A 26,022-nucleotide genomic window follows, 5' to 3' on the forward strand; every position below is an offset into this window, starting at 1 on the left:
TCCTGCCACCTGATGCCAAGTATTCTCCGGAGGCAGCGAAGATGGAATGAATTGAGACGTCGCTCTTGGCTGGCATACGTTGTCCAGGCCTCGCTGCCGTAGAGCAAGGTACTGAGGACACAGGCTTGATACACTCGGACTTTTGTGTTCCGTGTCAGTGCGCCATTTTCCCACACTCTCTTGGCCAGTCTGGACATAGCAGTGGAAGCCTTACCCATGCGCTTGTTGATTTCTGCATCTAGAGACAGGTTACTGGTGATAGTTGAGCCTAGGTAGGTGAACTCTTGAACCACTTCCAGAGCGTGATCGCCAATATTGATGGATGGAGCATTTCTGACATCCTGCCCCATGATGTTCGTTTTCTTGAGGCTGATGGTTAGGCCAAATTCATTGCAGGCAGACGCAAACCTGTCGATGAGTCTCTGCAGGCACTCTTCAGTGTGAGATGTTAAAGCAGCATCGTCAGCAAAGAGGAGTTCCCTGATGAGGACTTTCCGTACTTTGGTCTTCGCTCTTAGACGGGCAAGGTTGAACAACCTGCCCCCTGATTTTGTGTGGAGGAAAATTCCTTCTTCAGAGGATTTGAACGCATGTGAAAGCAGCAGGGAGAAGAAAATCCCAAAAAGTGTGGGTGCAAGAACACAGCCCTGTTTCACACCACTCAGGATAGGAAAGGGCTCTGATGAGGAGCCACCATGTTGAATTGTGCCTTTCATATTGTCATGGAATGAGGTGATGATACTTAGTAGCTTTGGTGGACATCCAATTTTTTCTAGTAGCCTGAAGAGACCACGTCTGCTGACGAGGTCAAAGGCTTTGGTGAGATCAATGAAAGCAATGTAGAGGGGCATCTGTTGTTCGCGGTATTTCTCCTGTATCTGACGAAGGGAGAACAGCATGTCAACGGTCGATCTCTCTGCACGAAAGCCACACTGTGCCTCAGGGTAGACGCGCTCAGCCAGCTACTGGAGCCTGTTTAAAACGACTCGAGCAAAGACTTTCCCTGCTATGCTGAGCAGGGAGATTCCACGGTAGTTGTTGCAGTCACCGCGGTCACCTTTGTTTTTATAGAGGGTGATGATGTTGGCATCGCGCATGTCCTGAGGTACTGCTCCCTCGTCCCAGCACAGGCATAGCAGTTCATGTAGTGCTGAGAGTATAGCAGGCTTGGCACTCTTGATTATTTCAGGGGTAATGCTGTCCTTCCCAGGGGCTTTTCCGCTGGCTAGAGAATCAATGGCATCACTGAGTTCCGATTTGGTTGACTGTATGTCCAGCTCATCCATGACTGGTAGAGGCTGGGCTGCATTGAGGGCAGTCTCAGTGACAGCATTCTCCCTGGAGTACAGTTCTAGGTAGTGCTCCACCCAGCGGTCCATCTGTTTGCGTTGGTCAGTGATTATGTCCCCCGATTTAGATTTGAGGGGGGGCGATCTTCTTGATGGTTGGCCCAAGAACTCTCTTCATGCCATCATACATTCCTCTGATGTTTCCGGTGTCTGAGGCCAGCTGAATATGACTGCATAGGTGTTGCCAGTAGTTGTTTGCGTAACGCCTAGCTGTTCTTTGTGCAGTACTTCTGGCTGCTTTAAGTGCTACGGATGTTAACTCACTGGGGGCTTTCTTGTAGTTCAACAGTGCAATGCGCTTAGCGGCTATGACAGGTTCCAGCTCTTCATTATGAGATTGAAACCAGTCTGCATTTCTCTTCGCACTTTTGCCATAGGTGGTCAAAGCTGACTCATAGATGGCGTCTCTGATGTGGGCCCACTTGGTCTCAGCATCCCCTGTGGGAGTGTTTTGAAGGGCTGTTACAAGTGAATTTAGAAATTTTTGTAACAGCTGTGGGTGAGAAATTCTGCTCGTGTTGATGCGCGGGTGGCCCTTCTGCTTGGAATGATGCAACTTCTTTGGTCTGAGTCTAACCTTGCTGCACACCAGGGAGTGGTCAGTGTCGCAGTCCGCACTGTGGAAGCTGCGTGTGATTTGAACACTGTTTAAGGCGGCTCGCCTTGTGACGATGAGGTCTAGCTGGTGCCAACGACGTGATCTTGGGTGCCTCCATGAAACCTGGTGACAGGGTTTAGTGTGAAAGAACGAGTTGGTGATGCAGAGGTTATGATAGGTACACAACTCAAGCAGTCTCTGCCCGTTCTCATTCATCCTTCCAACGCCATAGCGCCCAAGGCAGGAGGGCCATGAGTCATGGTCGGCCCCAACCCTGGCATTAAAGTCCCCCAGCAGGAATAGGTGTTCGGTGTTGGGGATGCTGCTAATGATGTTATGGAGTTGTTCATAGAACTGGTCTTTAGCTTCAGGTGGGGAGCAGAGTGTTGGAGCATAGATGCTGAGTAGGTGTACTGGACCAGAGGTGGTGAGCAGTCGGATGGACAGTTTGTGTTCCGAGCCATTTGAGGGAGGCTCTATCATGCTGAGCAAGGAGTTTCTGATGGCGAAGCCCACTCCATGCTGTCTTGGTTCTTCAGGATCCCTGCCCTGCCAGAAGAAGGTGTAGTCTTGCTCTGCTAGAGAGCCACTCGCGGGGAGGCGAGTCTCCTGAAGTGCTGCAATGTCCACATTGAATCTACTGAGCTCGTTGTTAATGATGGCGGTCTTCCGAGAATCGTTGATTTGTGTAAGGTCTTCCGACAGGCCAGGACACGTAGTTCTGACGTTCCAGCTTGCAAAACGAAAGGCTGGTACCTTCTTTCCTTTTTTCGTGTTGTTTGGTGCGGTGTATCAGTCCACCTTTCGGGCAATGACCCTGAGCTCCAAGCACCCATTGAAGCAGGCAGACTGTGGCGGGACAGAACCTTATTGACCGGGAGCTGCCCGGTTTGAGGCGGGCGGTAGCTGTCCAGTGAGGTGCAATGACCTCTCCCACCGACAAAGGCAACCCGTGGCGCCCAGTTTCTACGCCAATTTATCTGGACTTAGAACCCGTAACTGCTGCCTTCCGTGTTGTTTTAGTCACTGTGAGGCAACTATGGAGTGACCTCTCCATGGCGCATGCCTGGGCAAATTTAGACATGAATAAACTCACCTCCACTTCTTGGCATCACAATCCAACCTGCTCCTGTGTGGAATCGAGACACATTTAAGAGAGAATGGGAAGTGGGAGCAGAAAAAAAACAGGGTTAGATACAGAGTAACCCTCTACACTGTAGCTCCCTCTACACTGTCCCATCAAACACTCCCAGAGAAAAAAAAACAAAAAAAAACAGGGTAGAAGAAAAAAAAAATGTTTTTAAATGAAAAAGACGAGCTTGGCTGTTGCTTGATTGGAGTTGCTGAGTCCTGATTGCATCGATGAGCCTCAGCTCGCAGTGCTGGTGGTAGCCGGAGGTTGCAGAGGTGGAGAGAGAGAAAAAAAGAGAGAAAAAAAACGGGGTTAGATACAGGGTAAAGCTCCCTCTACACTGTCCACAGTTTCTCTGTAACCCCATCCATCAATCACTGGGACTCTGGAACAGTCTGACTGAGAGAAAGAGACAGAGAAAGAGAGAGAGAGAGACATAGACAGACGGAAAGACAGAGAGATAAAAGAGACTCAGTTTGAGATAGAGAGTGAGAGAGAGAGAGAGAGACAGAGAGATACAAGGAAATAGAGAGAGAAAGAGAGAAACAGAGACAGAGAGGGAGAGGCAGATAAATAGACAGACAGACAGAGGGAGAGGAAAAGAGACTGAGATAGAGACAGACAGACAGGGAGAAACAGAAAGACATGGAGAGAGAGACACAGAGAGAGAGGTAGTGGGAGACAGAAATAGAGAGTGAGAGTGAGAGAGAGAGAGAGACAGAGAGAGGGCGAGAAAGAGAAAGACAGAGAGAGAGACTGACAGACAGAGAGACAGACAGATAGAGGGCGAGAGAGAGGGCGAGAGAGACAGACAGAGAGACTGACAGAGAGACTGACAGAGAGACTAACAGAGAGACAGAGAGAGAGACAGAGAGAGAGACAGAGAGAGAGACCGTGAGAGAGACAGACAGAGAGACTGACAGAGAGACTGACAGAGAGAGAGAGAGAGAGAGACAAAGAGACAGACAGAGAGATACAGGAAGAAAGACAGAGTCAGAGACAGGGAGGGAAAGAGAAAGACAGAATGAGAAAGAGAAAGAGGTAGAGAGTGTGACAGAGAGACAGACGGAAAGAGACAGGGAGAAAGACAGAGACAGGGAGGGAAAGAGAAAGACAGAGTGAGAAAGAGAAAGAGGCAGTGTGACAGAGAGACAGACGGACAGAGAGACAGGGAGAAAGACAGAGACAGAGACAGCGAGGGAGAGAGAAAGACAGAGTGAGAAAGAGAAAGAGGCAGAGAGTATGACAGAGAGACAGACGGACAGAGAGACAAACAGACTGAGAGACAGGCAGAGAGAGAGATAAAGTGTGAGAGACAGACAGACAGACAGAGAGGGACAAAGGGAGAGGGACAGGCAGAGGCAGAGAGAGAGAGGGATAGAGAGAGACAGACTGACTGAGAGAGAGGGACAGAGAGAGAGAGTCATAGAGAGAGGGACAGAGGGAGAGGGACAGGCAGAGGCAGAGAGAGAGAGAGAGGGATAGAGAGAGACAGACTGACTGAGAGAGAGGGACAGAGGGAGAGGGATAGGCAGAGGCAGAGAGAGAGAGAGGGAGACAATAATGTAGAGAAAAAGACAGAGTGAGCGTGCGATAGAGAGAGTGTGTGCTGTGTGTGGGAGCGGATTCTCTCCCATTTTCCATCTTTCTTCCCTTGAAATTTTATCACTAAAGAGGACAAAAACTGTCAACTGTTGAACTCAGTGCAGCCAATCAGAATTCAGATCTGAAAAGAGTCACCAGTCTCCAGGGAGAGAGAAGAACTTCAGGTTATTGTCAAAGTAACAGAAAGTGAAAGATACAGAGTAAATCTACCTCTACACTGTCCCCCATCAAACACTCCCAGGACAGGTACAGTACGGGGGTTAGATACAGAGTAAATCTCCCTCCACACTGTCCCCCATCAAACACTCCCAGGACAGGTACAGTACGGGGGTTAGATACAGAGTAAATCTCCCTCCACACTGTCCCATCAAACAGTCCCCAGGACAGGTACAGCACAGGGTTGGCTGTATAAAGGCCCCTCGACACAAAAAATATATAAAGGGGGCCTGAGGAATAAAGGCCCCCTCGACATAAAAAATATATAAAAGGGGCCTGGGGTATAAAGGTCACCTTAAAAAAAAAACAGGGTTGGCTGCTCTCTGATTTGGGAGCCTGAGTGTTGAGAGCCTCAATGAGGTGCAGCTGAGAGTGCTGGTGGCAGTTGGAGGTTGCAGAGGTGGAGAGAGGAGCTACACTGAGCAAGGGAGAGCAGCTACCAACAAGCAGAGGAAAACTCCAACAACAGTCTCCATTAAAGAGAAGAAAGAGACATTTTTTGGAAACAAGGCTTTGTCTGGAGGTGGGTGCTGAACACCAGTAATTTACTTTGGACTGTTGGGGGAGGAACAAGTGGCTGGAACAACAAGGGGTGGGGCTGCCAATTCAACAGGAATCTGTGCTGCTGCAAAAGCACACAGGGAAGCTCCCTCCCCACCCCAATTGCCAAGCCTGGGTCAGCTGAAGTTTAGTTTTTAGTTTAGAGATACAGCACTGAAACAGGCCCTTCGGCCCACCGAGTCTGTGCCGACCATCAACCACCCATCTATACTAATCCTACACTAATCCCATATTCTTACCACATCTCCACCTGTCCCTATATTTTCCCTACCACCTACCTATACTAGGGGCAATTTCTAATGGCCAATTTACCTATCAACCTGCAAGTCTTTGGCATGTGGGAGGAAACCGGAGCACCCGGAGGAAACCCACGCAGACACAGGGAGAACTTGCAAACTCCACACAGGCAGTACCCGGAATTGAACCCAGGTCGCTGGAGCTGTGAGGCTGCAGTGCTAACCACTGCGCCACTGTGCCACCCGTGCTGCCCAGCTAAACAGACGGAAGGGGAGAGATAGTGCCTGGGCAGCTTCAGCTGACCCAGGTGAAGACGACTCCCCCCCCCAACCAGAAGACCGGAAGACCAACTTCAAAGACTGTTTGTTTTAAGTGTACTGTGAGCACCACCTCCAGAAAGCAAGTCATCCCTTCCAGCCTGCCTTTGCCTCTCCTCTCTTACCTCAGCGTCTCCACTAACCTGTTGTTTGTTTGTTTGTCTTTTCAAATTTTTCTGTGAATCTCTGTTATTTAGTGTGCAAGTCCACAATTTGGGGTGGGTTTAGCTCTTGGCCCCATGGCAAGCCCTTCATCACCGGTGGTGGGGCCCTCTACTACCTACGCAGCTGCAGCTTCTGTGGCTGCCCACGTGGCCCCGTCACCCTTTAAATTATTGACATGCAGCCATGGGGTGAAGAGCTATCCCCACCCCAACATGTCTATTGAGGCCTGCGTTAAGGCAATGGCCGTGGTTGTCGGCCCCTCGGCCATTGTTGCGGCCTCAAAGATGTATGGGAAGGCTGTGTTCTTTTTGAAGACCGAGCGGGCGGTGTCCCTGGCCCTGAGTAAAGGGCTCACTGTGGGGGGGACCTTCCTGCCAGTGGACCCTCTGGGGGCCACTGCGCATCGGATAATGTTGTCCAACGTCCCACCCTTCATTCCCAGTGAGCTCCTCCTCCCCCACCTGCACCATCTGGGGGAGGTGAGGTCGGGGATCACCCCAGTCCGGCTTGGTCTTCGGGAGCACAGCCTCCAACATGTCTACTCCTTCCGCCGCCAGTTATTTATGCAGCTGGCGCGGGAGGAGGACACGGAGGGCCAATTTTATGTGGAGTTCCAGGGGACGGCCTACCGCGTCTTCTGGACCTTGGATGGGGCGCGGTGCCACGTCTGCAAGGGGGTGGGGCATGTTCGTAAGAACTGCCCCAACCTCCCGGCCGCCAGCTCCACCTCGGCGGCCCAGAGTGGTTCCACAGCACCTCCTCGCACTTCCCCCGCACATCCAACAGACACCGCTCAGTCGGTTCCGGAGGCTGTGGTTTTCACAGCCTCTGGCGGGGAGGGGAGCGTCCGTCCGAGCGGAAGGAAGACGCGGGGAAAAAAGAAACATCGTGAGGCGCGTCCCCTGGACACTTTGACTCAACCCGAACCTGAGCTCAGCCCAAAGCCTATTCCCATGGAATCCACCTGTCCCAGGGCTGGGCTCAGGCCCAGGGAGACTAAAAAGGGAAAAAAGGGTGCTGAGGCGGAGGCCTCTGATGACATGGAGGTCTCTGAGTCTCGGCGCCCAAGTGCGAAAAAGAGGAGAAGGCACCCCTCCACAGAAATAACACAGGGCCCTGAGGTGCAGGGCCCATCTGTTGGAGGGGAGCTGCCTCCTGTTTCTGGTCCTCAGGTTCCCCCTACCGCCACCACCAAGGCTGCAAAGTCCGGGCAGGTGCTCCCTATTCCTCAGGATGGAGGGGAGGGGATGGCCCCGGTACATGAGGCCCCTCCTGAAGGAGTAAGTGGGGCCCTGCTTGTGGTGGGGGAGCCTGGGGAAACCGCCCATTCCGCCACTGCTACTGGGTCGGATGCCCTGAATGAAGGGGAGGGCGAGGCCCCAGAGGGTCGGGCATCCCAGCCGGAGTCCACCACCAACCAGGAGACACCCGACCCAGTTATAACTGAGAATGCTGCCACATCTGCTGGGCCTGTGGGTGCTGGCGGAGCGGGAGATGGCCTCCTCTCGCCGCCTCCAGTCTCGGCTCCGGCTGGTTTCCCGGAGTCCGGAACTTCTGTCTCCCCTGGACCACTCATTGGCCTGGGGATGGAGGTGGAGGGGGGTCCTGAACCGCTGGTGCCTACAGGCTCCAGTTTCACAATAGAACCCAGAGAGGACTCCTCCGCCATCGATCCTGGGGGTGGGATCGTGACGGAGGCGGGACCAGCTGGCGCGGCCGGGACGTCCGCCCCACAGTGTGTGGTGGATGTGTCGACCGCTGGCGGTGACGACCCGGAGGAGGATGGGGATTCGGTGCGGGGCACGGAGGATGATCTTGATTCCATCGCCAGTGAGGTGGTGGAGTCCCTCGTGCCTCCCACCGAATCTCCTCTCATCCCCACGGCGGAACTCCGGGATTTCCTCGCGGCTTGCAGAGGTTGCCGCAATAAAGTTCAGCTGGCCCTCGACCGTTGGTCGAATCTGGCGCTGATCATACAGTCCGTCCGTGCCGCCCTTAAGATAGCGGGCAAGCGCGCGGACGTGAAACTGGTTGAGAGGTGCCGTTTTAATGTGTTCCTCAATGGGTTGCTGGGGGAGTGGAGGGCCAGTTGCACTTCCACTCCCTCCTCACAGTGAGGTGTTTGTGACGGGTTTTTAATTACCTTTGACATGAAGATAACCATAGCCAGCCTCAACATCAACGGCAGCAGAGGGGCTCACCGCAGATTTCACAATCTCTCAGTCCTCAGGGAAGGGAGATACGCGGTGAGCTTTCTGCAGGAAACCCACACCGTTCCGGGAGACGAAGCCACCTGGCTCCTGGAGTGGCAGGGTGGGGTCTACATGAGTCACCTCACCACCTCGCCGTTCGCCTGGGTAGCGTGCCACTCCACTTTGTGAACGTGTACGCGCCCAGGCCCGGCGCGTTGCAAGCGCGCTTCTTTGAAGAAGTGTCCGCTCTCTTGAGCTCCATCGATAGCGGCGAGTGCATCATCCTCGGGGGGGATTTTAACTGCACCCTCGAGGTGGGGGATCGCTCCGGTCCCCAGCGCGGCCAAGCGTCGGTGGAGAAGTTGAGGGGACTGATCAGCTCGCTTAACTTGGTGGACGTCTGGCGGAATCTCCATCCCGACTCCAGCGCCTTCACGTGGAGGTCTGGAGGAGGGGGGTCGCGAATCGACCGCCTCTACATTTCGCAGGCGTACGTCTCCCGTGTCTCGGCGGCCTCCATGCGGCTGGTGCCGTGCTCGGACCACCGCCTGGTGTGGGCGGAGTTCACTCCGCTCCGCACGCGGGCGGGGTCTGCGTACTGGCACTTTAACAACCGGCTGCTGGAGGACGTGCGATTTCGGGACTCGTTCTGTCGATTCTGGGCCGATTGGAGAAGGAAGCAGGGGGGCTTCCCCTCCTTGAGGCTATGGTGGGATGTGGGCAAGACTCACATCCGCGTCTTCTGTCAGGAGTACGCGAAGGGGTCGACCAAGAGGCGGGAAGCCGAGGTCGGGCGCCTTGAGAGGGAGGTGCTCGACTTGGAATCCCGCCTCGGTCATGCCGTCGCGGACCCGGCCCTGTGGCAGGCGTACAAAGAGAAGAAGGGCGCGCTGAGGAACCTGCAGCTCATAGGGTCCCGAGGCGCGTACGTGAGGTCGCGGATCCAGATCCTGGAAGATTTGGACCGCGCCTCACCCTTCTTCTACTCGCTGGAAAAATGGCGGGGGGTCCGTAAGCAGCTCGTCGAGCTGCTGGCCGACGACGGATCCTCCATCACGGATCCGGAGGGAATGGGCCTCCTGGTCCGGACGTATTACAGTGCGTTGTTCTCTCCGGATCCGTCCAGCGAGGATGCGCGCAGAGTTTTGTGGGAGGACCTGCCGCAGGTCAGCCCGGAGGGCGCCGAAGGATTGGAGGCTCCGCTCACGTTGGCGGAGCTGACTGGCGCCCTCCACCAGCTCTCGAGGGGCAAATCCCCAGGGCTGGATGGGTTGACCGTGGAGTTCCTCAGGGCGTTCTGGGACGTCCTGGGGGACGATTACGCGCGGGTCCTGGGGGAAAGCCTGGCGACCGGGGAGATGCCCCTCTCGTGGCGCAGGGCGGTCATCGTCCTGCTGCCGAAGAGGGGCGATCTCCGCCTGCTTAAAAACTGGCGTCCGGTCTCCCTCCTCAGCACGGACTTTGAGATCTTTGCCCGGGCTATGTCTACCCGCCTGGGCTCCGTGCTGGCCCACATGATCCACCCCGACCAGTCCTACACGGTCCCGGGCCGGTCCATCCAGGACAACATCCACCTGGTCCGGGACCTGATCCATCTTTCCCAGAGGACTGGTCAGTCGGTCGCCTTTCTCTCCCTCGATCAGGAGAAGGCGTTCGACACGGTGGATCACGATTACCTTTTCGGGACTCTGCGCGCTTTCGGACTCGGGCCGCATTTTGTGTCCCGGGTCCGACTTTTATACGCCGCCGCAGAGTGTCTAGTCAAAGTTAACGGGTCCTTGACGGCGTCCCTTCGATTTGGGAGAGGAGTGCGTCAGGGGTGCCCCATGTCCGGCCAATTGTATACCATCTGCGTGGAGCCCTTCCTGTGCCTGCTTCGCAGGAGGTTGACGGGATTGGCTCTGCGCGAGCCGGCCGTGCGGGTCGTCCTCTCGGCTTACGCCGACGACGTGCTCCTCGCAATCACAGATCCCGTTGACTTGCGGAGGATGCGCGACTGCCAGCAGACCTTTTCTGCCGCGTCCTCCGCGAGGATCAATTGGGAGAAATGTTCCGGACTCCTGGTTGGTCAGTGGCGGGTGGACTCCCTGCCGGAGGAGATGACACCTTTTGCGTGGAGCACCACGCACCTCCTCTATCTGGGAGTCCACCTTAGCCCCGCTGAGGAAGCCTGGCCGGCAAACTGGCAGGAGTTGGAGGCGAAAGTCACCGCTCGGCTGGGGCGCTGGACAGGACTGCTCCGAGTGCTTTCCTACAGGGGCCGAGCGTTGGTCATAAACCAACTGGTGGCCTCCATGCTGTGGTACCGGTTGGTCACTTTGGCCCCGCCCCCTGTATTTGCCACCAAGATCCAGAAGAAACTCGTCGATTTCTTCTGGGGCAAGAGGAAACACTGGGTCTCTGCCGCGGTCCTGAGTCTCCCGATCGAGGAGGGCGGTCAGTCGCTGGTGTGCGTCCGCACCCAGGCTGCGACTCTCCGCCTTCGGACCCTGCAGAGATACCTGTACGTCGAGCGTCCTCCCAGATGGTGTGCGCTGGCGACGTATTTTTTCCGCCAGTGTCACTGCCTTCAAGACGACACGCAGCTCCCGGTGGAGTCCGTTAGCCGCGCCTCTCTGAGGGAGTTGCCTGTCTTTTACCGGGATCTTTTCCGAGTCTGGAACACGGTCGCCTCCAGTCAGGGCGCTCCCCCGCCGGCGGAGGAGAGCGCCTCGGCTGTCCGGGCTGCCGACTCCGGGGACGGTCCGGCGGGCGGAGGAGTAGCCGAAACCCCCGGGACGCCCCTCACTGTGGGTGGCGAGGGTGCTCGGGAGTGCGGAGCGATCCCGGCCGAGCTGACCCCCGCTCGGCCGGAACTGCTCATCGGACCCAGGCCCCGAAACCCTCCTCGGGAGCCGGTCCCACACAATCCGAGCCGCCTCTCGGAAATGCCCTCCGTGCCATTCCAATCGGCGCGGAGGGGTTTCCTGTACGGGCTGCTCCTGCACACTCTCCACTTCCTCGCCCTCGTCAGCCGGCCGGACACGCCCTGGCGGTCCGCGTTGCCATCTGGCGGCGAGGGGAAACCCCGATGGAGGTCTCTCTACGCGGGAGTCTTCCCCCTTTACATCGGGGACCTGGGGTGGAGGGTGCTGCACAGAGCAGTCCCGTGCAATAGGCTTTTAAGTAGGTTCACGGACTCCCAGGCCACCTGTACTTTCTGCGGCCTGGACGAGTCCGTGTTCCACATTTATACGGAGTGTGCGAGGTTGCAGCCCCTATTTGAGTATCTGAAGGGGCTGCTCCTCAAATTCTGGCTGCACTTCAGTCCCACGCTCCTGATCTTTGGGCACCCGGTGCGGAGGGGCTTGGGCCGGGAGGAGGATCTCCTCGTCGGTCTGCTCCTGGGCCTGGCCAAGGTGGCAATTCACAGGTCCAGGTTGCGGGCCGTCGGGGGTTCCGTCCTCCCCGATTGCCTGCCCCTCTTCCGCGGTTACGTTCGCGCCCGGGTGTCCCTGGAAAAGGAGCATGCGGTGTCCGCCGGTACGCTTGAGGCCTTCCGCGACCGGTGGGCACCGCAGGGACTGGAGTGCATCGTCGACGCCGAGAATGGCATTTTAATTTGAGTTTTTTGTTTATTTTTCTGTTTTCATAAAGTTATTTTAAAACTGTAAATATGTACATAAAGGGGGCCTGAGGGATAAAGGCCCCCTCGATGTGAAAAATATAAAAGGGGCCTGGGGTATAAAGGTCACCTTGTAAAAAAAGAAAAAGAAAAAAAAAAAACGGGGTTAGAAAAAAAAAACACTCCCAGGACAGCTACAGTACGTGGTTAGATACAGAGTAAATCTCCCTCTACACTGTCCCCATCAAACACTCCCAGGCCAGGTACAGTACGGGGTTAGATACAGAGTAAAGCTCCCTCTACACTGTCCCATCAAACACTCCCAGGACAGGTACAGTACGGGGTTAGATACAGAGTAAAGCTCCCTAAAAAAAAAAGAAAAAAAAAAGAAAAAAGAAAAAAAAAGAAAAAAAAAAGTAAAAAGAAAAAAAAAGAGAAAAAAAAAGAAAAAAAAAAGAAAAAAAAAAACGGGGGTTAGATGCAGAGTAAAGCTCCCTCTACACTGTCCCATCAAACACTCCCAGGACAGCTACAGTACGGGGTTAGATACAGAGTAAAGCTCCCTCTACACTGTCCCATCAAACACTCCCAGGACAGGTACAGTACGGGGGTTAGATACAGAGTAAAGCTCCCTCTGCACTGTCCCCATCAAACACTCCCAGGACAGGTACAGTACGGGGTTAGATACAGAGTAAAGCTCCCTCTACACTGTCCTCATCAAACACTCCCCAGGACAGGTACAGTACGGGGTTAGATACAGAGTAAAGCTCCCTCTACACTGTCCTCATCAAACACTCCCCAGGACAGGTACAGCACTGGGATTGGCTGCTGCCTAATTGGGACCACTGAGTGCACAACGAGACTCAGCTGACTGCGGATTGTGGACTGAGAGATGGAGGCTGGAATTTGATGGCTGCGTGACCGCTGTAGGGACAGAGTGACAGGGACAGAGAGGAAGATTAAATTTTGAAAAACGGGGTTAGATGCAGAGGTAATTCTATCTGGTATTTTCAACATCTTGCACCTATTTCCCAGAATTTGTTTAGAATTTAAAGTGAAACAGGGCTCGGAGTTTGAGATAAATATTTATTGTTGGGGACGGACTCGTCACTCCCTGTCGAGCTGTGTTGTTATCAGGGGATTTCGTTTTTAGGAAAACCCCTGGTATTTTCCCACTCTGACTGTTTCCACCCGTGGAGGATCTCGAATTCTCCAGAACTCCCCCAACTGCTGACGGAAATTTCTACTGCCACTTTCAATGTTTATCAAATTCCTTCCCGATTTGTCAGAGGCTGGCTTCGTGAACACTGTCGTCCAGTTACAGACCTGTCATTTCAACATCTCCTTCTCCTAAATCCAGAGGCCGTCTCTTAAAAATCCGGGGGTTTGCAAACCTGTTTTTATCTCTTAACGCATCGGACAAAAGGTGCCCGGTTAAAACCTTATCAAAAACACCTGCTGCCCCAGCTTCTCTGAAAGGACTATCCTCTGTGCCAGCACTGTAGAATGATACAGCACTGAGGGGACCATTCTGCCCATCACCCATGTGCTAGCTCTTTAATACAGATATCCAATCAGTCCCACACTACTACCGCCCCCACCCACACTGGCCCACCTGTACCCCTGGCTCTTTCTCCCAATTCCAGGCAAACTTTTCCCCGTCAAGTAATTATCCGATTCTCCTTTCGAACCTGCTGACACCCGCCGTCGTCAGGCAAATTCAATTTATTTGTAGGGGCTGGAGGAGGTTAGAGAGATAGGGAGGGGTGTAGGGGCTGGAGGAGGGTAGAGAGATAGGGAGGGGTGTAGGGTCTGGAGGAGGTTAGAGAGATAGGGAGGGGTGTAGGGTCTGGAGGAGGTTACAGAGATAGGGAGGGGTGTAGGGGCTGGAGGAGGTTAGAGAGATAGGGAGGGGTGTAGGGTCTGGAGGAGGTTACAGAGATAGGGAGGGGTGTAGGGGCTGGAGGAGGTTAGAGAGATAGGGAGGGGTGTAGGGGCTGGAGGAGGTTACAGAGATAGGGAGGGGTGTAGGGTCTGGAGGAGGTTACAGAGATAGGGAGAGGTGTAGGGGCTGGAGGAGGTTACAGAGATAGGGAGGGGTGTAGGGTCTGGAGGAGGTTACAGAGATAGGGAGGGGTGTCGGGGCTGGAGGAGGTTACAGAGATAGGGAGGGGTGTAGGGGCTGGAGGAGGTTACAGAGAGAGGGAGGGGTGTAGGGGCTGGAGGAGGTTACAGAGATAGGGAGGGGTGTAGGGTCTGGAGGAGTTTACAGAGAGAGGGAGGGGTGTAGGGGCTGGAGGAGGTTACAGAGAGAGGGAGGGGTGTAGGGGCTGGAGGAGGTTACAGAGATAGGGAGGGGTGTAGGGTCTGGAGGAGGTTACAGAGATAGGGAGGGGTGTAGGGGCTGGAGGAGGTTACAGAGAGAGGGAGGGGTGTAGGGGCTGGAGGAGGGTAGAGAGATAGGGAGGGGTGTAGGGTCTGGAGGAGGTTACAGAGATAGGGAGGGGTGTAGGGTCTGGAGGAGGTTACAGAGAGAGGGAGAAGTGTAGGGTTTGGAGGAGGTTACAGAGATCGGGAGGGGTGTAGGGTCTGGAGGAGGTTACAGAGATAGGGAGGGATGTAGGGTCTGGAGGAGGTTACAGAGATAGGGAGGGGTGTAGGGTCTGGAGGAGGTTACAGAGATAGGGAGGGGTGTAGGGTCTGGAGGAGGTTAGAGAGATAGGGAGGAGTGTAGGGCCTGGAGGAGGTTAGAGAGATAGGGAGGGGTGTAGGGTCTGGAGGAGGTTACAGAGATAGGGAGGGGTGTAGGGTCTGGAGGAGGTTACAGAGAGAGGGAGGGGTGTAGGGTCTGGAGGAGGTTAGAGAGATAGGGAGGGGTGTAGGGTCTAAGGAGGTTAGAGAGATAGGGAGGAGTGTAGGGCCTGGAGGAGGTTAGAGAGATAGGGAGGGGTGTAGGGTCTGGAGGAGGTTAGAGAGATAGGGAGGAGTGTAGGGCCTGGAGGAGGTTACAGAGATAGGGAGGGGTGTAGGGTCTGGAGGAGGTTACAGAGATAGGGAGGGGTGTAGGGTCTGGAGGAGTTTACAGAGATAGGGAGAGGTGTAGGGGCTGGAGGAGGTTACAGAGATAGGGAGGGGTGTAGGGTCTGGAGGAGGTTACAGAGAGAGGGAGGGGTGTAGGGGCTGGAGGAGGTTACAGAGATAGGGAGGGGTGTAGGGTCTGGAGGAGGTTACAGAGATAGGGAGAGGTGTAGGGGCTGGAGGAGGTTACAGAGAGAGGGAGGGGTGTAGGGCCTGGAGGAGGTTAGAGAGATAGGGAGGGGTGTAGGGTCTGGAGGAGGTTACAGAGATAGGGAAGGGTGTAGGGTCTGGAGGAGGTTACAGAGATAGGGAGGGGTGTAGGGTCTGGAGGAGGTTACAGAGATAGGGAGGGGTGTAGGGTCTGGAGGAGGTTACAGAGATAGGGAGGGGTGTAGGGGCTGGAGGAGTTTACAGAGATAGGAAGGGGTGTAGGGTCTGGAGGAGTTTACAGAGATAGGGAGGGGTGTAGGGGCTGGAGGAGGTTACAGAGATAGGGAGGGGTGTAGGGTCTGGAGGAGGTTACAGAGATAGGGAGGGGTGTAGGGTCTGGAGGAGGTTACAGAGATAGGGAGGGGTGTAGGGTCTGGAGGAGGTTACAGAGATAGGGAGGGGTGTAGGGTCTGGAGGAGGTTAGAGAGATAGGGAGGGGTGTAGGGTCTGGAGGAGGTTACAGAGATAGGGAAGGGTGTAGGGTCTGGAGGAGGTTACAGAGATCGGGAGGGGTGTAGGGGCTGGAGGAGGTTACAGAGATAGGGAGGGGTGTAGGGTCTGGAGGAGGTTAGAGAGATAGGGAGGGGTGTAGGGTCTGGAGGAGGTTACAGAGATAGGGAAGGGTGTAGGGTCTGGAGGAGGTTACAGAGATAGGGAGGGGTGTAGGGGCTGGAGGAGGTTACAGAGAGAGGGAGGGGTGTAGGGCCTGGAGGAGGTTAGAGAGATAGGGAGGGGTGTAGGGTCTGGAGGAGGTTACAGAGATAGGGAAGGGTGTAGGGTCTGGAGGAGGTTACAGAGATAGGGAGGGGTGTAGGGTCTGGAGGAGGTTACAGAGATAGGGAGGGGTGTAGGGTCTGGAGGAGGTTACAGAGATAGGGGGGGTGAGTTGATGGAGGGATTTGAAAACAAGGATGAGAAGTTTAAAATCGAGGTGTTGTTTGACCGGGAGCCAGTGTCGGTCAGTGAACACAGGGGGTGATAGGGGAACAGGACTGGGTGTGAGTTAGGACACGGGGACAGCAGAGTTTCGATGAGCTCATGTTTACAGAGGGTAGAATGTGGGAGAGCAGCCAGGAGTGTGTTGGAATGGTCAAGTCTAGAGGTAACGAAGGCATGAATGAGGGTTTCAGCAGCAGATGAGCTGAGACAGGGGCGAAGTCGGGTCATGTTACAGAGGTGGAAATAGACGGTCTTAGTGATGATGTGAATATGAGATCAGAAACTCATCTCGGGGTCAAATGTGTCACCAAGATTGTGAAGAGACTGGATTAATCTCAGACTGTTTCCAGGGAGAGGGATGGAGTCGGGAGCTAGGGCACGGAGATTGGAGTGGAGACTGAAAACAATGTCTTCAGTCTTCCCAATGTCTAATTGGAGAAAATTTCTGCTGATGCAGTACTGGATGTGGGATAAGCAGACCGATAATTTAACAACAGTGGAGGAGTGGAGTGAGAGGTGGTGGGGAGGGAGAACTGGGTGATGAGGGGAAATGTTTTTTTTACACAGTGAGTTGTTGTGATCTGGAACACACTGCCTGAAAGGGCGGTGGAAGCAGATTCAATGGGAATTTCAAAAGGGGAATTGAAGAAATACTCGAAGGGGAAAAATTTACCTGGATACAGTGGGGAGGGGGGGTGGAAAAGAGCAGAGGGGGGAGTTTGGGACTAATCGGATAACTCTTTCACAGAGACAGCAGGGGGACAATGGGCCGAATGGCCTCCTCCCTGTGCTGGATCTGTCTATGACGCTATCACTCTCTGCTCCTGGGGGTCCCAGACAGAGGGGGTGAGGGTGTTTCCTGGGGTCTGGTGGGGAGTCAGTCTGTGGGATCACTCTGACCTTTCACTCTCTGGGTTCTTTCCCCCTCTCCCCAGTGTAGGGCTCAGTCCAGGTCTTGCTGCCCCTGTTGTATTTCTCCACAATTGCTTTCAGTTTCACATTGAGATTTTGCACCTTCTAATCAGCTGTTAAACAACCTGCTCTGGATTTCCCCTTCCTGCTTTATAAATACCTCCTACACACAGACTCCGGTTCACAGAAACAGATCACCAACACACTCAATCATGACCGAGTTCGCTCCGTGTAAGCTGGAGGTTTTCGCCCAGCCTGTGAGTACCAACTTCAGATTGAAACTTTACAGACAGGGACTGAGGTTCCACACTGGCTGTAATCGAGAGATTGTGTTCAAAATGTGCTGCAGATTATTGCTGTTTAGATTCAGCTTCTAGATTGTGTGAAATAGTCATTTATAAAATCACCAAAGTGACATCTTCCGTGAAGCAGAACAAATGAGGCGGAAAAATAGAGACTGGAGAAGCTGGGATTGTTCTCCTTAGAGCAGAGAAGGTTAAGAGGTGATTTAATCGGGACGTTCAGAATGACGAGAGGGTTTCGATGGAGTAAATGAGGAGAAACTGTTTGCAGTGACAGGAGGGTCGGTAACCCGAGGGACACAGATTTAAGATAATGGGTAAAAGAAGCAGAGGGGGGAGATGAGGGGAAATGTTTTTTCACACAGTGAGTTGTTGTGATCTGGAACACACTGCCTGAAAGGGCGGTGGAAACAGATTCAATAGGAATTTCAAAAGGAGAATGGGAGAAATACTCGAAGGGGAAAAATTTACTGGGATAAGGGGTGGGGGGGAAAGGGCAGAGGGGAGAGTGGGGGACTAATTGGATAACTCTTTCACAGAGCCAGCAGGGGGAGGATGGGCTGAATGGCCTCCTCCCTGTGCTGTAATCTGCTGCAGTTGATGATATCAGCTGGAACAGGGTTATTTTGATTCTGTGTCCTCTCGATTCCCCTGTCAATAAACTGATTTCATCAGACTGCGAATGACTCAGGTACAATGTACTGAAACCTTTCACAATTTCCCCACTTGATGCTGCTCAATCTCAACCTGATTTCAATCAGTTTCCAGGTGACGGAACAGTTTACAGCAGGCTGCCAGTAAATGGGCGCAGTTCAGGGAGAATTCCCGAAAGGTGGAATTCTCAGCAGAGGGCAGGGCCAGATCTGGGGGCGAGGCCAGCTCTGAGGGTGCGGAGGCAGATCGGGCAGGGAGGGGCGGATCCAGCGGCGGGGCCAGTTATGTGGGTGTGCGGCCAGTTCAGTCGATGGATCCAGGAGATGTTTGGATGGTGCAGCAGCTTGGGATATCATGGGGAAACCCAGGCGCCAGTGGTGTTACACAGAACCCACCGACATTTAAACATCCCCTCATCTGTTACACTGCCTCGGAACACTGCTCCCAGATAGTGAGGGTATAAACCCAAGCCTGAAACGTGTCCCCTCGTCCATCAATGAGAAAACCCAGCTCTGAATCTTCACTGTGTATGGGATGTGGCCAGAATCACAGTTCTCGTTAGAGCAGAGAAGGTTAAGAGGTGATTTAATCGGGGCGTTCAGAATGTGGAGGGGTTTTGATGGGCGTTATTAATTTGTTTGTGTATTCCCGACAGCTCTACCAGCCTGATGCCCAGCCCAGTGTCCAGCCTGACCTCCCACAGGCAAAGGGTATCAACACCACCCATCTGGGAGCCCAGGTTGAGAAGGTAGTGCCCTCGTGCTCCAACCCAAAGCAAGTCCACTTCCAGGTGGGAAGCTGTAATGGCCGGAACTTCCCGCTGATGGTCAGTCCCTTCACCAGTGTAAAGGAGCTGAAGGTGAAGATTGAGGAGAAAACTGGAATCCTCGCTAAGAGCCAGATCCTGTACGTCAACAATAAGACCCTCGAGGACGGGAAAATCCTGAACAATTATCAACTGAAGGGGATCAACAACCTCCTTGTGGTTCACAAGGTTTGGGGGGGTTAATCTGATGTGGAGGAGTTAGAGGAAAGCTGGAGCCCAGCTCTGAGCACACTGTATAAATGTTCATTACTCTGTCTCAATGGAAACTAACTTGCTCAAAATAAAGTGAATCAAACACAAAATGAATCGTCTCTAAATTAACCGTCACTACATCGGGGACAACACGTGGGGAGAATGGGGATTGGGGGAGCTGTAGTGCACAGTGCGGAGCCAGCTATATTCAAGATAACTGAAACATGGCTGCCGAGAGGGCAGGATTGGCAATGAAATATTACAGTCCATGATGCCTTGAAAAAGGAGGAGGAAGGAAGCAGGGTCGGGGTAGTTTTATGAGTTAGGGAGAGAATAAAAAGAGCAGACATAACATTCAGAATCACGGTGACAGCACAGAATGAGGCCATTCGGCCTGTCATGTCCATGTTGTCTCTCTGCAAGAGCAGTTCACCTAGTCCCACACCACCACCTTTTCAACTGTTGACCTGCTAATGTCTTCTCATAATTCTCCAATTCCCTCGATTGAATCTGCCTCCACCCCACTCTCAGACAGTACATTCCAGATCAGAAACAATCACTGCGGAAAAAATGTTTTTCCTCGTGTCACCTCTGCTTCTCTCACCAATCATCTTAAATCAGTGTCCTTGACCCCTAAGCCAATGGGAACAGATTCTCTCGATCTGCTCTGACCAGACCCCTTATGACTTTGAACACCTCGAACAATTCTCCTCTCAACCTCCTCTTCTCCAAGAGGAACAGACCCAGCTTCTCCAATCTATCCACTGTCAGAGGATCAGTACTGAGGGAGTGCTGCACTGTCGGAGGGTCAGTACTGAGGGAGTGCTGCACTGTCGGAGGGTCAGTACTGAGGGAGTGCTGCACTGTCGGAGGGTCAGTACTGAGGGAGATTTGCACTGTCAGAGGGTCAGTACTGAGGGAGCGCTGCACTGTCAGAGGGTCAGTACTGAGGGAGTCTTGCACTGTCAGAGGGTCCGTACTGAGGGAGTGCTGCACTGTCGCAGGGTCAGTACTGAGGTAGTGCCGCACTGTCAGAGGGTCAGTACTGAGGGAATGCCGCACTGTCAGATCGTCAGTCCTGAGGGAGCGCCAAACTGTTGGAGGGTCAGTACTGAGCGAGTGATATAGAACAGAGAGAGAGACAGAGAGAGAGATATAGAAGAGAGCGAGAGAGACAGAGACAGGCAGGGAGAGAGATATAGAACAGAGAGAGAGAGAGAGAGGCAGGGAGAGAGAGGCAGGGAGTGAGATATAGACACACAGAGAGAGACAGAGAGAGGCAGGGAGAGAGATATAGACTGACAGAGAGAGAGAGACAGAGAGAGAGATATAGAACAGGGAGGGAGACAGAAAGAGGCAGAGAGAGAGGCAGAGAGATATAGAACAGAGACAGAGAGTGAGATGTAGAACAGACAGAGAGAGACAGAGAGAGGCAGGGAGAGAGAGAGATAGAGACAGAGAGAGAGAGGCAGAGAGAGAGATATAGAACAGGGAGAGAGACAGAGAGAGGCAGAGAGAGAGGCAGAGAGATATAGAACAGAGACAGAGAGACAGAGAGAGAGATATAGAACAGACAGAGAGAGACAGAGAGAGGCAGGGAGAGAGAGAGATAGAGACAGAGAGAGAGAGACAGAGAGAGAGATATAGACTGACAGAGAGAGACAGAGAGAGGCAGGGAGAGAGATATAGACTGACAGAGAGAGATATAGAACAGAGAGAGACAGAGACAGAGAGAGAGATATAGAACACAGAGAGAGAGAGAGACAGAGAGAGGCAGGGAGAGGTAGAGACAGAGATATAGACTGACAGAGAGAGAGAAAGAGGGAGGCTGAGAGAGAGATATAGAACAGAGAGAGAGAGAGAGAGGCAGGGAGAGAGATATAGACTGACAGAGAGAGACAGAGAGAGGTAGAAACAGAGATATAGAATGACATAGATAAAGAAAGAGAGAGGCAGGGAGAGAGATATAGAATGACAGAGAGACAGAGAGAGGTAGGGAGAGAGATATAGAATGACAGAGAGACAGAGAGAGGTAGGGAGAGAGATATAGACTGACAGAGAGAGACAGAGAGAGGTAGAAACAGAGATATAGAATGACAGAGATAAAGAAAGAGAGAGGCAGGGAGAGAGATATAGAATGACAGAGAGACAGAGAGAGGTAGGGAGAGAGATATAGAATGACAGAGAGACAGAGAGAGGTAGGGAGAGAGATATAGAATGGCAGAGAGAGAGAGAGAGAGAGGGAGAGAGATATAGAATGACAGAGAGACAGAGAGAGGTAGGGAGAGAGATATAGAATGACAGACAGAGGGAGATAGAGTGAGAGATATAGAATGAGAGAGAGAGAGAGACAGAGAGATATAGAATGACAGACAGAGGGAGACAGTGTGAGAGATAGAGAATGAGAGAGAGAGAGAGAGACAGAGAGATATAGAATGACAGACAGAGGGAGACAGAGTGAGAGACAGAGAATGAGAGAGAGAGACAGAGAGACAGAGAGATATAGACTGACAGACAGAGGGAGACAGAGTGAGAGATATCGAGTGAGAGAGAGAGAGACAGAGAGATATAGAATGACAGACAGAGGGAGGCAGAGTGAGAGATATAGAATGAGAGAGAGAGAGAGAGACAGAGAGATATAGAATGACAGACAGAGGGAGACAGAGTGAGAGACAGAGAATGAGAGAGAGAGACAGAGAGACAGAGAGATATAGAATTACATACAGAGGGAGACAGTGTGAGAGATATAGAATGAGAGAGAGAGAGAGACAGAGAGATACAGAATGACAGACAGAGTGGGAGACAGAGAATGAGAGAGAGAGAGAGAGAGACAGAGAGATATGGAATGACAGACAGAGGGAGACAGAGTGAGAGATATAGAATGAGAGAGAGAGAGAGAGACAGAGAGATATAGAATGACAGACAGAGGGAGACAGAGTGAGAGACAGAGAATGAGAGAGAGAGAGAGACAGAGAGATATAGAATGACAGACAGAGGGAGACAGTGTGAGAGACAGAGAATGAGAGAGAGAGACATAGAGATATAGAATGACAGACAGAGGGAGACAGTGTGAGAGACAGAGAATGAGAGAGAGAGAGAGTCAGAGAGATATAGAATGACAGACAGAGGGAGACAGAGTGAGAGACAGAGAATGAGAGAGAGAGAGAGACAGAGAGATATAGAATGACAGACAGAGGGAGACAGTGTGAGAGACAGAGAATGAGAGAGAGAGAGAGAGAGAGAGATATAGAATGACTGACAGAGGGAGACAGTGTGAGAGACAGAGAATGAGAGAGAGAGACAGAGAGATATAGAATGACAGACAGAGGGAGATAGAGTGAGAGACAGAGAATGAGAGAGAGAGAGAGACAGAGAGATATAGAATGACAGACAGAGGGAGACAGTGTGAGAGACAGAGAATGAGAGAGAGAGTTAACAATCAGAATGTAATGAAAGGACTGAAGTTTATCCTTTGTGAAATGTCAGACTTCCTTTTGCCTTTGTACCATTGTTAGTAGGTGAAATTTCACTGCTCGCTCCATACCTGCTGCAGATTAATCAGACTTTATATTCTGTCCTGAATGTCCTGCCAGGAATATAACAACATTCTGGGATTCCAGACCGAGAGATTCAAATGTTTATATAAGTGTCAGGAAGTTGTGAAATTGCCTCCATCCAAACTGGTCGCATGTGAAGTCAGTGTCAGAATGAGCAGCGTTCAGATACGGGGGTGTTACCCTCACTGTGCTCCTCACATATCCAGAGCTGGAAAGTACCGGGTGTTCCTGTGTTCAGGAAGCTCTGCTTACAGACTGGCAGCAGAGTGCGAGCAGATTTCACAAAACACACACACAATAATTATCATCTAGTTAAAGAACAGTTTCACTTTCACTGTTAATACAGGAGGAAAGATATTGAAAACTCCAACATGAACAGTGCAGAGGGACATTTACTCTGTATCTAATCCCCTTTTTATAAATAAAGGTGGTCTTTATAACCCAGGCCCCTTTTATGTATGTTATGTCGCAAGGCCTTTATTCCTCAGGCCCCCTTTAAAAAGCTTTTAAAAATAACTTTATTAAAAACAGATAAGTAAACAAAAAACTCAAATTAAAATGCCATTCTCGGCCTCGACAATGCACTCCAGTCCCTGCGGTGCCCACCGGTCGCGGAAGGCCTCAAGCGTACCACGGACACCGCATGCTCCTTCTCCAGGGACACCTGGGCGCAAACATAACTGCGGAAGAGGGGCAGGCAATCGGGGAGGACGGACCCCCCACAACGGTCCACAGCCTGGACCTGTGAATTGCCACCTTGGCCAGGCCCAGGAGCAGACCGACGAGGAGATCCCCCTCCCGGCCCAAGCCCCTCCGCACCGGGTGCCCAAAGATCAGGAGCGTGGGACTGAAGTGCAGCCAGAATTTGAGGAGCAGCCCCTTCAGATACTCAAAGAGGGGCTGCAACCTCGCACACTCCGTATAAACATGGAACACGGACTCGTCCAGGCTGCAGAAAGTACAGCTGGCCTGGGAGTCCGTGAACCTACTTAAAAGTCTATTGCACGGGACTGCTCTGTGCAGCACCCTCCACCCCAGGTCCCCGATGTAAAGGGGGAAGACTCCCGCGTAGAGAGACCTCCATCGGGGTTTCCCCTCGCCGCCAGATGGCAACGCAGACCGCCAGGGCGTGTCCGGCCGGCTGACGAGGGCGAGGAAGTGGAGAGTGTGCAGGAGCAGCCCGTACAGGAAACCCCTCCGCGCCGATTGGAATGGCACGGAGGGCATTTCTGAGAGGCGGCTCGGGTTGTGCGGGACCGGCTCCCGAGGAGGGTTTCGGGGCCTGGGTCCGATGAGCAGTTCCGGCCGAGCGGGAGTCAGCTCGGCCGGGATCGCTCCGCACTCCCGAGCCCCCTCGCCACCCGCAGTGAGGGGCGTCCCGGGGGTTTCGGCGACTCCTCCGCCCGTCGGACCGTCCCCGGAGTCGGCCGCCCGGACAGCCGAGGCGCTCTCCTCCGCCAGCGGGGGAGCGCCCTGACTGGAGGCGACCATGTTCCAGACTCGGAAAAGATCCCGGTAAAAGACAGGCAACTCCCTCAGAGAGGCGCGGCTAACGGACTCCACCGGGAGCTGCGTGTCGTCTTGAAGGCAGTGACACTGGCGGAAAAAATACGTCGCCAGCGCACACCATCTGGGAGGACGCTCGACGTACAGGTATCTCTGCAGGGTCCGAAGGCGGAGAGTCGCAGCCTGGGTGCGGATGCACACCAGCGACTGACCGCCCTCCTCGATCGGGAGACTCAGGACCGCGGCAGAGACCCAGTGTTTCCTCTTTCCCCAGAAGAAATCGACAAGTTTCTTCTGGATCTTGGTGGCAAATACAGGGGGCGGGGCCAAAGTGACCAACCAGTACCACAGCATGGAGGCCACCAGTTGGTTTATGACCAACGCTTGGCCCCTGTAGGAAAGCACTCGGAGCAGTCCTGTCCAGCGCCCCAGCCGAGCGGTGACTTTCGCCTCCAACTCCTGCCAGTTTATCGGCCAGGCTTCCTCAGCGGGGCTAAGATGGACTCCCAGATAGAGGAGGTGCGTGGTGCTCCACGCAAAAGGTGTCAACTCCTCCGGCAGGGAGTCCACCCGCCACTGACCAACCAGGAGTCCGGAACATTTCTCCCAATTGATCCTCGCAGAGGACGCAGCAGAAAAGGTCTGCTGGCAGTCGCGCATCCTCCGCAAGTCAACGGGATCTGTGATTGCGAGGAGCACGTCATCGGCGTAAGCCGAGAGGACGACCCGCATGGCCGGCTCGCGCAGAGCCAATCCCGTCAAACTCCTGCGAAGCAGGCACAGGAAGGGCTCCACGCAGATGGTATACAATTGGCCGGACATGGGGCACCCCTGACGCACTCCTCTCCCAAATCGAAGGGGCGCCGTCAAGGACCCGTTAACTTTGACTAGACACTCTGCGGCGGCGTATAAAAGTCGGACCCGGGCCACGAAATGCAGACCGAGTCCGAAAGCGCGCAGAGTCCCGAAAAGGTAATCGTGATCCACCCTGTCGAACGCCTTCTCCTGATCGAGGGAGAGAAAGGCGACCGACTGACCAGTCCTCTGGGAAAGATGGACCAGGTCCCGGTCCAGGTGGATGTTGTCCTGGATGGACCGGCCCGGGACCGTGTAGGACTGGTCGGGGTGGATCATGTGGGCCAGCACAGAGCCCAGGTGGGTAGACATAGCCCGGGCAAAGATCTTATAATCCGTGCTGAGGGGGGAGACCGGACGCCATTTTTAAGCAGGCGGAGATCGCCCCTCTTCGGCAGCAGGACGATGACCGCCCTGCGCCACGAGAGGGCCATCTCCCCGGTCGCCAGGCTTTACCCCAGGACCCGCGTGTAATCGTCCCCCAGGACGTCCCAGAACGCCCTGAGGAACTCCACGGTCAACCCATCCAGCCCTGGGGATTTGCCCCTTGAGAGCTGGTGGAGGGCGCCGGTCAGCTCCGCCAACGTGAGCGGAGCCTCCAATCCTTCGGCGCCCTCCGGGCTGACCTGCGGCAGGTCCTCCCACAAAACTCTGCGCGCATCCTCGCTGGACGGATCCGGAGAGAACAACGCACTGTAATAAGTATGGACCAGGAGGCCCATTCCCTCCGGATCCGTGATGGAGGATCCGTCGTCGGCCAGCAGCTCGACGAGCTGCTTACGGACTCCACGCCATTTTTCCAGCAAGTAGAAGAAGGGTGAGGCGCGGTCCAAATCTTCCAGGATCTGGATCCGCGACCTCACGTACGCGCCTCAGGACCCTATGAGCTGCAGGTCCCTCAGCGCGCCCTTCTTCTCTTTGTACGCCTGCCACAGGGCCGGGTCCACGACGGCATGACCGAGGCGGGATTCCAAGTCGAGCACCTCCCTCTAAAGGCGCCCGATCTCGGCTTCCC

At 53.7% G+C, this 26,022-nt stretch overlaps 1 protein-coding gene across 1 annotated transcript; it reads left to right on the forward strand.

The window, feature by feature from the left end:
* The first annotated feature begins 17,263 nt into the window (after positions 1-17,263).
* On the forward strand, positions 17,264-19,199 carry LOC137345278 (uncharacterized). The gene is made up of 2 exons (XM_068008756.1): positions 17,264-17,372; positions 18,727-19,199. The coding sequence occupies exons 1-2, from the start codon at positions 17,328-17,330 to the stop codon at positions 19,078-19,080; spliced, it is 399 nt and encodes a 132-aa protein (XP_067864857.1). The 5' UTR covers positions 17,264-17,327; the 3' UTR covers positions 19,081-19,199.
* Positions 19,200-26,022: the final 6,823 nt, after the last annotated feature.

The sequence above is a fragment of the Heterodontus francisci genome, chromosome 28 (assembly GCF_036365525.1).
Source record: "Heterodontus francisci isolate sHetFra1 chromosome 28, sHetFra1.hap1, whole genome shotgun sequence".
Lineage (NCBI taxonomy): Eukaryota > Metazoa > Chordata > Chondrichthyes > Heterodontiformes > Heterodontidae > Heterodontus > Heterodontus francisci.